Source organism: Orycteropus afer, unplaced genomic scaffold (genome assembly GCF_000298275.1).
Source record: "Orycteropus afer afer isolate SDZICR_OR568_19922 unplaced genomic scaffold, OryAfe1.0 scaffold00507, whole genome shotgun sequence".
Classification (NCBI taxonomy): domain Eukaryota; kingdom Metazoa; phylum Chordata; class Mammalia; order Tubulidentata; family Orycteropodidae; genus Orycteropus; species Orycteropus afer.
This window is the reverse complement of record NW_006922094.1, coordinates 1,452,850-1,467,225: the sequence shown is the minus strand read 5'-3', so window position 1 is coordinate 1,467,225 and position 14,376 is coordinate 1,452,850. Positions and strand designations below refer to the sequence as shown.

The following is a 14,376-nucleotide window of genomic DNA, read 5'->3' as shown; positions in this document are numbered from 1 at the left end:
TCTACAGGCTCTCAAGTCCTTCCTCAGCCCTCCGACTGTTCTCGGGTGGGTATTATCAATGCCGTTTCCAGGAGGAGTCTGAATAACCTGCTCAGAGTCACAGGCCACTAAGGGGAGCTGAGGCATGAGCTAGAGTTGGGTTCCAGAGCCAAGGGTATGATCATGGGGCCAAATAGGTGCTTCTCCCACTTAATCTTCGCAAGAACCCCCTAAGGTCAGAATCACAGTGAGTACCCTTTTCTGGGGAGAAAACAGACCCAGAAAATACAACAAAGGTCACGGAACAATTAAGAGGTGGAGGCAGGATTTGAACCCAGGTCGACCTAAGTCTGACAATAATACAGATAAAAGCTCCCACATGTGAAGCAATGCCCTCATTCAATCCCTTCAACATCAACCTAATTACTGCCTTTTGCAAGGTTGGGAAACCCCGGTCCCATATCTGCAGGAAGTATAACTGGGACCCAGTACCATGTACTTGATTCTAAAGCTTCAAACAGGGTTATTATCCTTGTGTATGAGTCCGGATCAACTCCATGGCAGTGGGTGTTCTGTGTTAATGCATATAAAACCATTTAATCCCCAAGAAACTGAACAAGAAGTACAGCGAGTGGGGCCGTTTTCAGGGGAGGAAACCAAGGCCCAGGGAGGCCTCAGTCCCCAAGCTACACAAGGACAGCACAGCTCCAGGGCACCACTGACCACCGTGGCCCATCTGGGTTTATTACAAGTCCTTCCCAGCAGATGGCAGTACAGGGTTCAGTCCCGGCAGAAAAGGAACTCGGCGACCGCTACGCAAGGACGCCAAAGGTCTTGACAGGGTACCTTTTTTCTCAACTCAGGACCTCTGCGGGCTAACAGTGGTTCTGACAAGAAAAGCGGAGCCAGGATTCGAATCTAGGGCTGGCTGCCGGAACAGTGTCCCAAGGACCCTGCTGGAGCCTGGGGAGGAGGAAGGTTTCGTTCTGCAGGGAGGCTCAGCCCGGCAGGGTTCCAGGGGTCACTTCTTCTGCACGTGGCCACAGTCGTATTTGCCACGCACAACAGTGAGCTTGACGCCGGGCAGGTCCTGGGTGCGGCCGCCCTGCACGAGGACGATGTGGTGCTCCTGCAGGCTGTGGCCCTCGCCGGGGATGAAGCAGACAGCCTCGACGCCCGTGCTGAGCCGCACGCGGCAGCACTTCCGGTTGGCAGAGTTGGGCTTCTTGGGCTTGCGGGTGAACGTGCGCAAAACCACACCTTTAAGCTGCGGCCGGCCTTCGGTGGGGCCCAGACGCCGGGGCGGCCACTTCGGGGGGCCCAGACGGTGCATCTGATTCAGGGTGGCCATGGGGCGGGTGGCCCACAGCCGGGGAGCCAGAGCCAGGCCTGGGGAGATGGACCGGGGGCAGAGTGGAGTTATTATCCCAAAGAGTCGGTAATCTGCCATTCCAGGCACTATCCCGAGCCCTTTGTAAGGGTGCGTTTGTCAGAGTTTAGGGGTCTTGGACTTCCCCCAAATCAGCCACTGCAAACCTTACGGAGCAGTTGTTCTACTGTGACACACGGAGGTCACCATGAGGCAGAAAGTACCCCACAGCAACCAGAGTTTAGGGGTATGTAGGTAATACCAAAAAACCAAACCCACTGCCATGGAGCGCTCCCAACTCATACCAACCCCCACTGCATATCCACGGGGGTAAATCTTTACCCAAGTAGATCGCACAGTCTTTCTAAAGTGGAGCGGTTGGTGGTTTGAACTGTCAACCTTCAGGTTAGCAGTCAAATGCCTTAGGCACTATGCCAGCAGAGCTCCTTGAAGATAAATAATATGAATAAACAAACCAAACCAGTTGGCATCCAGTCCGTTCCGACTGACACTGCCCCTTGTGTCCGTGTAGGACTGTGCTCCCTAGGGTTTTCAATGGCTGGCATCTTTGTGAAGCACATTACCACTCCTTTCTTCCCAGGTGCCCCTGGGTGGCTGTGACCTGAACCGTTTGCGCCACCCAGGGACGTATAATAGAAAGACTAGCTAATATTTACTGAGCAACCACCATGTATCAGATTCTATTTTAACCACTGGGCATGAATTAACTAATACTCTACAAGAAGAATGTTAATTTTTAACACTACTTAAAAATAACACAAGGGATGTGATGCCCTCCTGCCAACTTCTCAAAAAGGAGGGAAAAAAGATACAAAATCAACTAAAAATACATGGTTAGTTAAACCACACAACACTCAAGAGGCCATGGGGTGGTACAGACAGTACCCTCCGCTACTGATCGAAACGTTGGTGATTCAAATCCACCCAGAGGCTCCCTGGAAGGTGTCCAAAAGATGACAGCTATTGACAACCCTGTGGAGCACAGTTCTAGTCTGAAATCATGGGGCAGCCAAGACTCAGAATCAACTCAATGGGAACTGGTCTTGGTTAGATGATGATAATCAAGAGTATAATGGCCACAGCCAGCTACCCGGAGGGAGCAGGTAGTCGGACCTGTGGGCTCAGGGCCATGGTCACAGGGGACATAGTTCAATTAACATAACATACTACATAAAAACATTGTTCCACATCTGACTTTGGTGAGTAGCAACTGGGGTCTTAAAAGCTTGCAAGTGGCCACCTAGATGCAACAATGGGGTTCTCTTCATCCAGAGCAAAGAAGAATGAAGAAAACCAAAGATACATGGAAACAGTCCAAGAGACTGGTATACCATGTGATCCTCAGCCTATACGACTAGTCATGAGACCAGAAGAACTAGATGGTGCCTGGCTACCACGGTCAACCACTTGGAGGGGGATCTATGGAGGAGATCCTGGATAGAGAGGGAGAACAATGTGGAACAAAACTCAAAAACCATTTGGAAAAAAAGAAAAAAGGGGGTGGGAGCAGGTTTGCTGGCCTGATAGAACCTGATGGAATCACTGACTATGGCCCCTAGCTGCCCTTCAGGTCTGGAATGGAACTCACACCTGTGGCTTCCAGCCAAACAAAAGACAGGTGTAGGAGTTGAACATTTACCTGAGGTAGATACACTCCTTGTAGAGAGCAATCATGGGAGAAAGAAAGGCTGACTATACACAGGGAGACAGCTCAAGGGGCAGGAGTGCATGGAGGGACGGACACAGGGAAGTGGTAACTATTGGGAGGAAGTGGGAGGGGAGCTGTTGCATTGTGGGAAATTGCAGTCAAAGTCATGAGACAAACTGTATGTGAGCTGCTGTATGGGAAGTGAATTTGCTCTGTAAACTTTCACCCAAATCACAATAAAAAAATAATTACCAAGAGTATAAGAGATCATCTATATAAATTTTGAAAAATAGTTGTGGCTAAGGCATTGGACTGCTAACCAGAAGGCTGGTGGTTCAAACCCACCAACCCTCCTAAGAAGGAAAGTTGAGCAATCTATTTCCACAGTGATACTGCCTCAGAAACCCAAGGAGGGGTCGCCATGAGTCACATTTGAATCCATGGCAGTGAGTTTGGTTTTTTTACTCAAACATAAAACATTATTTATCATCAAAATAAAAATTTATGAACCTCTGCCATCGAATCAATTCTGAGTCATAGCGACCCCCACTGGGTTTCCAAGGCTGTAAAGCTTTACACAAGTAGACTGCCTCATCTTTCTCCCATGGAGCAGCTGGTGGGTTTGAACCATGGACTTTCTGGTTAGCAGCTAATGTCTTACACACTATGCCACCAGAGCTGCTGCTTTTTGGAATAACTGAACTAAATAATAACAAGTGAATGTGGGTGCCCACACTGCGCTGAGTACTGTTCTACGCATTTTACTAACTCACGCATGTTTGTAGCAACCCTGTGGGGGGTTCCTGGAGGGATCACTGACTTCTCTCACCCACATCCAGCCCCCATTAGCAGATCCTATCAGTACAACCTTGAAATGTGATCAGTGCTGCCCCTTTCTCCCTCCTCCACTGTGCCCACCTTGGTTTCATCTCTCCTGCCCCCCTCCGGGACACCTGCATCCTCCTCTTCATTGTCTCCCAGCTCCTGTCCCATCCCCCAACGTGTCCCCAGAGGAGCCCTGTAAACACCTGAGTCAACCAAGCCCCTGTCCTGCTCACAGCCCTTCCATGGCTCTGTCTCACTCAGGGTAGGCCCCCCATGCTCTGCCCCAGCCACTGCCCTGACCTCATCTCTCCACTTGCCTCCTTGCTCACTCTGCTCTAACCTGTGTCCCCAAAGACACTCCGAGAAAGGAGACCAGTGTGACTGCAGTGTCATCAACGAAAAGATGAAAAGCAGGTGGCAGAGGGGGACAGATCTCCAGGGTGAGCTCATCAACTGGATAGAGGGTCTAAGAAGATGCAAAGATGCCTGGATTCTCTTTAACAATTATTGAGCACCTACTGGCTCCAGGAACAGAGGTACAGTGGTGACAAGTCCTGGGCCCTGCACTCCTGGCACTCAGAGCCCAGGACATCCATCCAATGATGCATCCCTATGCCTTCTCTAAGGGTGCTCTGGTGGCATAGTGGGTAAGGCATTTGGCTGTTAACCAGAAGGTTAGCAGTTCAAACCCATCAGCTGCTCCAAGGGAAGAAGATGAGACAATCTACTTAGGTAAAGATTTGCATCCTTGGAAACCCAACGAGGGTCACTATGAGGCAGAATCGACTTGGTAACAGTGGGTTTTATGCACCAATGCTCTTTGTTCACCCAACTGCACATTCTACCCAAGATCCAGAGCAGGTCTGGGCCCTTACTAATCACTCCTACAGATCTCCTGTCCAGAGTTACCACAGTGAATGGCGAACAGGTGTGTAATGAAAGTTTGCAGTGAGCGAGTGCATGAAATACCTCACAGGGCATGGCCCTTGAGAAGCATTTGATTTCTGTGAAAGGCATGAGCGTATAAAATGCCCTTCCCAGTGCCTGGTATACATGACACGCTTGGAAAACAGCAGTTGAATGGCACTGCGGGTACGGGCCTTTTACCCTCAGACAGAACCACATCTAAAACCCATGTCTCACCCACACAAAGTATTGAACAAATAAGTATTTTCTGAAGAAATAAGTGACTGGGTCAAACTCCTGGTTCTCGCCACATACAGAGTAAGCCCCTGATGGTACTTAACACCTCCCCACCCCTTGCCCTTGCAACCCGAGGCCCACCAAAACCCAGCCGACAATCCATTCCTAATTAAAAACCCGATTCCCTCGGGGCTGCGTGGTGCAGTTCCCTCATGCAGTCCAGAGCCCTGCACTCACCACAGCTCAGGGACGTGTTGAGACCACGGAGAAGGCCGGACCACGACATCCTACCGTCCCTGAAGCGTCCCTGTGTTAACGGAATGAGATGTTTAGAAAACGGAGCAAAAAGTGACCGTCATCGGGCCAAATTTCTCTCATCCTGTTCTCAGTCTCTAAAGGAAGTTAAATCTAAGGAAGTCCCTCTAAAGATCTAACCACAACCCTTCACGCTGCTAACAGAAATTTAGACTCGTTCAGTGTAGGCACCCAGGGACCCAACCGCTTCCACTTTCAGAAAAGAGGACAGGGAAGCCTGGGAAGAGACCCGGGAATTACGAAGGACCGGCAGATTACCTCGACCTCACCGACCCGTAACAGGACCCGCGGACACACTGAATCCGACCCCTAGCCACCTCCGGAGGTTATCCCGATAGGGGATTCCTGGTTCTACCGCTCACGTAAAGCAAAGGGGCTGAGCATAGACGGCCATTGGTCAAAGACACTCAATTTCGGTCAACTGTCCTCAGCTCGCCCCTTTGACGGTCTGATTGGCTCATCCGAGCAGGACAGCTGCTTTGCAATTGGTCTCAAGACGGAACGGGCGGGTCGAAAGGGGCGTAGCTGCTTGTCCCCCATCCAAGATGGCTGCGTCCATGGCACGGCGCTTATGGCCTTTGAGGGCTAGTCGGGGACTCTGGTCCTGGGGAGGCTGCACCTGCAACCAAAGCTCAAGGAGAAATTTCGCTACGGAGAAGCAGAACCGGAACCTCCTGTACGAGCACGCTCGCGAGGGCTACAGCGCGCTCCCTCAGTTGGACATGGAGCAGCTATGCGCATGCCCGGAGGAGGCCGCACGCGCCCTGGAGCTCCGCAAGGGGGAGCTGCGGCCTGCTGACCTGCACGCGATCGTGAGTGCGCTTGCGCTGGCTAACGAGGGCATTTTGCTTATTGGCTACTCGATTTACGGAAGAAATGGGCTTGCAAGATGCTCTCTGGCAGGGACTGGACTTATTTCATCAATTTTATAGCTCTTTCCCAAGTTTAAGAAATTTTTCTGCAGGACCAATTATCCGCTAGATCTAAGGCACTACTGCATGTCAAAGGAGCTCTGGTAGCATAGTGGCTAAGACACTTGACTGCTAACCAGAAGGCTGGCGGTTCAAACCCACCAGCCACTCCTCGGAAGGAAGATGGGGCAATCTACTTCCGTAGTGATACTGCCTCGGAAACCCAAGGAGGGGTCGCTATGAGTCGGGTCCGACTCCACGGCACATAACAACAACAACAACAACTGCATGTCAAAGATGCCCACTGTGTCTTGGACTCTCATGCACCCATTTCATAATGCATGCTGAGTACTTAACTGCACAAGGTATTTACTATGTATCCGTGCCCTCTGTGTTACATATCTGAGGCCAGACTTAGCCTAAGGCCGTAAACAGAAAGGAAAGTGAGGGAGTGAGTCGGAAGGTTCAGCGGACTCGCCTTAGGGCAATGAAAGGTAGCATCTTGCACCTGCTCCACAGATAGCAGGCAGTTAGATAAGCGTATTTAATGAATGTATGATTCCATTGACAGACATTTATGGAACACCGTGTTCCAGGTGTTGCGAATAAGTGGTGAAGAATAACAATGAAACAGCTAACACTAATATAATACTACTTGCTAGAGGACTAAACTCGGATTATCATATCTCAAAACCCTTCCGGGGTGCTGAGGAGGGAGGGGTCCCCAAGCCCTCCCAGCCCTCTCGTAGATTGCCCTACCACCCTGTTCTAAGTACTTTATACATATTTAGCTTAGTTTAATTTTTCAACAACCCTGTGTGGTAAGTGCCATCATTTCCTCCATTATATCAGAGAGGAAACTTAAGGTTCAGAGAAGTTAATTAACTTGCCTAAGATCACACAAAAGAGCTCTGGTGGTGCATTGGGTAAGGCATTTGGCTGCTACCCAGAAGGTCAGTGGTTCAAGCCTACCAGCTGCTCTGTGAGAGGAAGATGAGGCAATCTACTTCTGTAAAGATTTACAGCCTTGGGAACCCAACGGGGGTTGCTATCAGTCGGATCGACTCTATGGCAGTGGGTTTAGCTTTTTTAAGGTCACACAGCTGGTAAGCGGCAGAGCAGAAATTTGAACTCATGCTGTCTGGCTACACAGTATACACTCTGAACTGATGTGTTAGCCAAGTTCGCCTAGTGAGAGAGACAGACGTATAATGTACAATATGAATATATAATTATAACTTCCTGTTAAGTGCTCTGAAGGAAAAATAGGGACTATCTAGGAGGGCTTTTGAGAGGGGGAGGGATTAGGCAAAAGTGTGTGGAACAAGTGAGGGTTAGCCAGCGGAAAAGAGGGGAAGAATGTACCAGGTGGAGGGACCAATATGTACAAATGCATAGAGGAAGGACAGTATGTTGCGTTTGGTGGATCTGCAGAGTGATGCAAATGGTTAAGGAGCTTGTTGGTGGTGTGAATTCACCCAGAGATGCCTTGGAAGAAAGGCCTGGCAATCTACTTCCAAAATATCAGCCCTTGAAAACCCTGTGGAGCACAGTTCTGCTCAGGTAGTGATGTATATAATTTAGAGTGTCACACCTTTTACAGGGTTTCTCAAGCTTTGTGACCAACAATTAGAAATATTTTTCACATCCTGATCCAGTACACGCACAGCCAAACTTGAAACAAAGGTTTCATTAACTATTCTTGATCTTACCATGTGCAATGATGCATTCTTATTTTTTTTTTAATTGTATTCTATTTGATGGGAGCTCTGGTAGCATAGTGGCTAAGGCACTTGACTGCTAACCAGAAGGCTGGCGGTTCAAACCCACCAGCCACTCCTCAGAAAGAAGATGGGGCAATCTACTTCCGTAGTGACACTGCCTCGGAAACCCAAGGAGGGGTCGCTATGAGTCGGGTCCGACTCGACGGCACAACAACAACAACATTCTATTTTATTTTTTCAAATGCTGGTGTAAAGAACCCAAATTTATTTTACAACCCACTAATTGATCTGAAGTCTTGAGAAACCACATCTTTAGAGCAGAAAGTGTGACGAGCAGTATGGCACATGGCTTTGCAAGTCATACTCAAGCATGTGGTTTGTTCCTGGGGGCACTGGGGAGTTGGGGATGCTTTCAAGCAGCGGAGACATGTGAAAGAACTCTCTGTCTGGGTTGGAGGGGGTGGGAGGCTGGGACTGGAATCCTGGTGGGAGATGGCCAGGCTTGTGGTGGGGCAGGAGCAGGGAGATGGTGGGGAGGGAGACAGAAAGGCCAGGACATGATGACAGGGGAGGGAGACATCCAGGACTTCAGGAGGACGCCCAGGACTCTGGGCTAGAGCTTAGGAGTCCAGTGGGGCTGCTCCTGAGGTGGAGGAAGAACAGAGTTAGGTGAGTGCACAGTGTCCGGGGAACACCTGGTGGAGCCCTCAGGTGGGCAGCAAACCACTTCGTGGCCCCTCGCCTCTTCTGGCTTCCAGCCCCACCACAACCCAGGGAGGTAGGACAGCATTGTTTGCACCATTCTGCCAAAGAGAAAAACTAAAGCCAGAGAGAACAAAGGGATTTTCCAAGGAGTCTGGGCTCACAGGTAGGGAATTCCTAACAGTAGGTATCCCCCAAGAAATGAGAGCTCAGGGGTGGAGGGTCTCTCCTGGCTTCTTATCCCACCGTGTTGTTGAGTGCAGGCCGAGCTGCCATCGCAGCCCCTAGGAGAGGAGGCTGTTTTGCTCTTACATCATTGTTGAGAGGTCAGAGGCCAGCAGGGGGACTCTGCTCCATGTGTCCATCAGGAGCCCAGGTTCTTTCCATCTTCTCGCTCTGTGCCCCTTAGGGTGTAGTCCTCTTCAGCTCCCCTCAGGGTCCGTCTACCAGTCCAAGGGAAGTGGGAAGGAGAGTGTCTAGGTTGGGCACCCGTCTTTAAGAAGATGACCCCGAAGTCCATACCACAAGGAGTTCTGACACCAACTACACAGAGTTGGGCCATACACCACAGTGAGGGCACAGCCCTCCACCAGACTGCCTTCACTTCAGAGCTCAGCTGTGAGTTCAAGGTCCTCAGGCCACCTGCACGTCTCACCAAATAGCTATAAATTTGGGTTTTTCCACAATTTCCTCAGGTTTGACCATTTGCTGGAAGGACTCCCAGAACTCAGGAGTGCTCTACAGTTTTATTACAGCAAACGGCTACAGATGAGAATGGCCAGACAGAGAGACACCTCACCCCCCCACCCCCACCCCCGGCAGCCTGATGTGTGACAGTACGCAGAATACTGCCAACCAAGGAAGCTCACCTGAGCTTTGCTGTGCAGTTCTCATTGGAGTTTGGTTGTCTGGCCAAGATTGAAGCATTGGCCCTGTCATTGGGCTCCAGCTCCAACTCCCATCCCCCAGAAGATAGGCTGACAATGGCTCAAAGCCCTAGCCCTCTAACCATATGGTTGGCCTTTCTGGCATGGCCAGCCCCCTATCCCGCATCCTGAGTTACCTCTTTAGCATAAACAATTGTGTGCCCCCCTGCGCCCCCAGTCAGCTTAGCAGCAGAAACAATCTGGTGTGTTCTGAGGAACCTGCCATAAATAACAAAGACAAATCACTAGAGAAATTCCAAGGTCACCTCCCAGGAATGAGGACAAAGAGCAGCCAAATTATTACACACATCCTTTCCACTTCCACTCGGGTCCCTTGGCTGGTATTGGTCACATGGGCGCAGGCGGCCATAAGAGAGAAGGGAAAGTGCATCTTAATTCCAGGCTGCCGTGTGCCCACCTAACCATCAGGGGTTCTGGCGCTGAGGGAAGAGGGGAAGGGCTGCTGAGGACAGCGTGGGGTCCCTGCCCCACCCCACCGCAAGCCCAGCTGGCCAGCGAGAAGGGGCCGTGAGTGCTCCACCACCACCCCTCCATCTCCGTCCCCAGATATCGACCTGGCAGGAGCTGAGGCAGCTGCGGGAGCAGATCCGGGGCCTGGAGGAGGAGAAAAGAGCTGTGACGGAGGCGGTGCGGGCCCTGCTGGTGAGTGGGGGGTCCTGGCTGGGGAGGGGTCGCAGCGAGGTCACCTCCCGCCACGAGGAACAGCGAGAGCCACGTGGGCGTCGGCTGGTGGTCCTGGGGATGGTTGTCAGAGGCACCCCTAGCCCAGCTTCCTGATCTGGCCTCCGTGTCCTCTCTTACGGTTCTAAGAAGGCTGCCACGGCACCACTTTGCCTCCCACAGCTCTGCCAGTGGCAGGAAAAGGGCTTCTGTGCCATGAAAAGGCTTGCGTGCCTTTTCCAGGAGCAGGGAGACCTTGCCTGAGGCGTCCAGCAGGGAAGCAGCACGCACCCACTTGCTCCCCTACCCATCACCAGCAAGAGGAGTGGGATTTCTGGTTAGGCTGACCAAGGGCGGGGGGCTGGGCCACCGGCTGCCTCGGGGAGAGAACAGAGTCAGGGTTCTGTTGGAGAGGAGGAAAGAGGGTAAGCGATGTTGGGTTAGACATCCACAGGCACGTGCCCCAGAGGGCTTCGAAACCGTCGCAAAGACCATGGCAGACACTCTGCAGACTCACTGTGTGCCAGGCATGGTTCTAGGTGCTTTATGGACTCCTTCATTCTTCACCACAACTCTGAGATCTCGTTTGACAGCTGAGCAAACTGAGGCCCCCAGAGGTTCAAACTTGCCTAAGTCACGCAGCCGGAAAGTGGTGGGGTGAGTTTGCTCTGAGGCATTCAGGCTGCTGTTAGTCACCGCACCGGACGGCCTCTCCCGCCACTCGTCACACCTCCAGACTCCATGCATCACAGGTGGGCAGTAAGTGAAAACCACCTTAATGGCAGTTCACATCTAACGAGCACCAGCTGGTCCTCTCTGAGAAGCCACACAGCAGCCCTGCTGGGAGGTCCTATTGTCACCCCCGTTTTGCAGATGGTAAGACCAAGGCCCAGAGAGGGAGGAGATGTGCCCAAGGGCACACAGCTGATACAACCCAACATTTGGACCCAGGGCTGCCTGCTCCCCTCAGCTGCCCAGAATTGTAGAAGATTCCACACTTCAAAGGCCCTGGTTGCAGGCCTCCAGATACAAGCTCACGGACGTTCCTCGTCTTCAAAATGGGGATCACGTTGGTTCCAGCTTCAGAGAGTGGGTTGTGAGGAGACAAGATCATGTGACCCGCGCAGGGCCTTGCACGGAGGCAGCCCTTCACAGACGGGAGATGGGACCCGTGGGTGTAATGTCAGTCTTGTCACCTTGCCTCCTCCCCGTTCCATAAACAGGGAAGCTGAGTCACAGAGTGGAAGAGGGACCCAGCCAGCCTTCCACAGCCAGTCACTGGCAGAGCCGGGGATTCAGATTCCCTGACCTTGTTTGACCTGTCACCCCACTTCCTTTCTTCTCCCCCTTCCACTTCATCAGCCTCATCACCACCTCTGTCTCTTTTCTCTCAGGACAACCAAGACAAGAATCAAATCCAGCAGGTACTAGAGGGAGTTGATGTCCTGTCCCTGGAGGAGGGGGGTGGCAGGGAGCATGCTTTCAGTTGTGATTCCTCAGTTTTGACAGAAACGTAACTCAGACAGGTTTAAAGAAAAAAAGAGACTATTAATTCATGAAACTAAAATCTAGCTTCAGGTACAGCTGGATCCAGGTACAGTTGGCCCCAGCTTCAGGTGCAGCTGGATCCAGGACCTGTCTCCCTGTCTTGGTTCTATTTTTCTCTCATTCCCAGACTAGCTTTGTCATGTTAGGGGTCTGGGTGGGCCACACAGCTTGAGGTAGGGAGATGAGGAACAAAGATGACCACTTCCCTGATGGCTCCAGTCAGAGTCCTGGGGCTGATTCGCATTACTTTGCCTTGGATCATGGGCTTTTGTCTCGAGCCAGTCACTGTGGCCAGGCAATGGAGTGCTCCGGTTGGCCAGGCCTGAGTCATGACCCTGATGGGCCATGTGGTAGTGAGGAAATGCAGGGTTCTGGGCCAAGAGAAGAGGCAATGAATGTGCACCACAGAGGTTCTACCTGCAGGGATCGAGGTCAAACTGAGAGATCAGCCCACCCTCTCCTGGGCTGACCCTGCTTGCCCCATCTCCAGGACGCTCGGTATCAGAGTCTACGGGCACGTGGCCGGGAGATTCGGAAGCGGCTTGTCCCCTTATACCCCAAGGAGGCCCAGCTCGAGGAACAGTTCTACCTGCGGGCGCTGAGGCTACCCAACCAGACCCACCCTGATGTGGTGAGTGCAATGCTGTGTGGCAGGGAGGCCCAGGGCCCACCTGGTGCCACTGTCCCTGTGACACCCGCTGTCTCCCTGCAGCCTGTTGGAGATGAGAGCCAGGCCCGAGTGCTCCATATCGTTGGAGACAAGCCAGGTAGGCCACACCCCAGGGCCTGGGAGCTGCCCAGCCAGTGACCCGAGGCTGGCAGGGGTAGGGAGGCTGCTGGGGTCTGCAGCTCCAGCTGGGCCCTGCGGAAGCCTTGGTGCGGTGGAAGCGGACCCTGTCTTCCTGTCCCTGAGGGGCATTTCTTGAGTTTTGTTCTCTTTCTTGCTCTGTCTTCCCCTCATTTGGTTTGCTTGCCCTGTCTCCCTTCCAGGGGGTAAGTGTATGTGTGTGTACATGTGTGTATGTGTGTGTATATGGATGTATGTGGGTCGGTGTGTGTGTTTATGTATGTATGTGGGTAGGTGTGTATATGTGTGTATATGGATGTATGCGGGTAGGTGTGTGTGTTTATGTGTATATGGATGTATATGGGTTGGTGTGTATAATGTGTGTATATGGATGTATGTGGATAGGTGTGTGTGTGTATATGGATGTGTGCAGGTAGGTGTGTGTGTATGGATGTGTGTGTGGGGGTGTATGTATATAGAGATGGGGGTGTATGTGTGTATATATATGGATTAATGTGTGTAGGGGTATGTGTGGGTGTGGGTGTATGTATATACGGGTGTGTGTGTCATAGTGTATATGGATGTGTGTGTATGTGTATATGTATGGATTTATGTGTGTAGGTGTGTGTGTATGGATGTATGTAGGTGTATGTGTGTATGGATGTATGTGTATGGATGTGTGTGAGTAGGGGTATGTATGTATGTGTCTAGGTGTGTGTGTGTTTGTATGGATATATGTGGGTAGGTGTATTGTGGGTGTGTGTGGGTGTGTGTGGATGGATGGATGTTTCGGGGGGGGGGTGTTTGTGTGTGACATCCTGTTTCGAATCCTGTCTCCCTTGGGCTCTTCCTCCCTGGCTGTGGGGGTCTCCTGGCCAATGATTCTCTCTTGTCCTCTTGAGGTTTCCTCTCTCCCGTCCCACTCCTGGCGCTGCCTTCCTGCCTTTCTTCCCACCACTCATCTGCTCCTTCCTTCTTTCTCATCCCATCTCTTTGTCTCTGTTTCTCACTCCTTTCTTTTTCTCTCCCTTTCTCTCTTCCCTCCTTTCCTCTGTCTTCTAGTCCTCTTTCTGTTTCTGTTCCCTGTTTTACTCACTGATTTTTTTAATAATACTTTGTTTTCAGTGAAGATTACACAGCAAATTAGGTTCCCATTTAACACCTGTTGCTTTTACCCACATCCAGCTTTCTCCTTCCAACCCCGGGGTCACCTGGAAATCGGCGAAAAGCTGGACATCATCCGTCAGAAGTGAGCCCCTCCTGTCCCGCCCCTCGGCCCAGCCACCTCCAGCCCAGCAGCTGGCACCCAGCTCCCGCCTCAGGCTCAGCACTGGGTGTGGACCCGCCAGAACTGCACCCTGGCATGAATGTTTGATGCCTGGCCCTGCCTGGCAGCTGGGCCTCTACCCCTGGGTGTTGGGTCCTCCTCCCCCCACCAGCCCTAGCCCACATGCACCTGCCTATCTGCCTGTCTTCCAGGCGCCTGTCCCACGTGTCCGGCCACCGCTCTTATTACCTGCGTGGGGCTGGGGCCCTTCTGCAGCATGGTCTGGTTAACTTCACACTCACCAAACTCGTCCACCGGGTATGGACCAGGATGGGAAGGCTGTGGGGGGCGTGGCCTTGGCACAGAGCTTGGAGGGAGGATGGGTGACCTCTGCCCCAGGAACTCTGTGTGTGTTATTGGCACATTGGATTCTTAAGACAGCTTGACAAGGCGGGTACTATTCTTTTTTTTTTTCAGTTTTTTTTTTTTTTAATTGTGATTTGGGTGAAAGTTTACAGAGCAAGTTTACT

General features: G+C 51.8%; 2 protein-coding genes across 2 annotated transcripts in view; one reads left to right on the top strand and one right to left on the bottom strand.

The window, feature by feature from the left end:
- Positions 1–1,000: 1,000 nt before the first annotated feature.
- Positions 1,001–5,271, bottom strand: MRPS12 (mitochondrial ribosomal protein S12). The gene is made up of 2 exons (XM_007955526.1): positions 5,223–5,271; positions 1,001–1,368 (listed from the first exon to the last, which is right to left on the bottom strand). The coding sequence occupies exons 1-2, from the start codon at positions 5,269–5,271 to the stop codon at positions 1,001–1,003; spliced, it is 417 nt and encodes a 138-aa protein (XP_007953717.1).
- A 574-nt stretch (positions 5,272–5,845) lies between these two features.
- SARS2 (seryl-tRNA synthetase 2, mitochondrial) overlaps positions 5,846–14,376 on the top strand; it is a 12,265-nt gene continuing 3,734 nt past the window's right edge. Inside the window, exons 1-7 of the mRNA XM_007955543.1 lie at positions 5,846–6,112; positions 10,131–10,226; positions 11,639–11,668; positions 12,283–12,423; positions 12,505–12,559; positions 13,765–13,828; positions 14,059–14,164. Coding sequence (XP_007953734.1) covers positions 5,846–6,112; positions 10,131–10,226; positions 11,639–11,668; positions 12,283–12,423; positions 12,505–12,559; positions 13,765–13,828; positions 14,059–14,164 — 759 coding nt within the window. The remainder of the gene's footprint in view (positions 6,113–10,130; positions 10,227–11,638; positions 11,669–12,282; positions 12,424–12,504; positions 12,560–13,764; positions 13,829–14,058; positions 14,165–14,376) is intronic.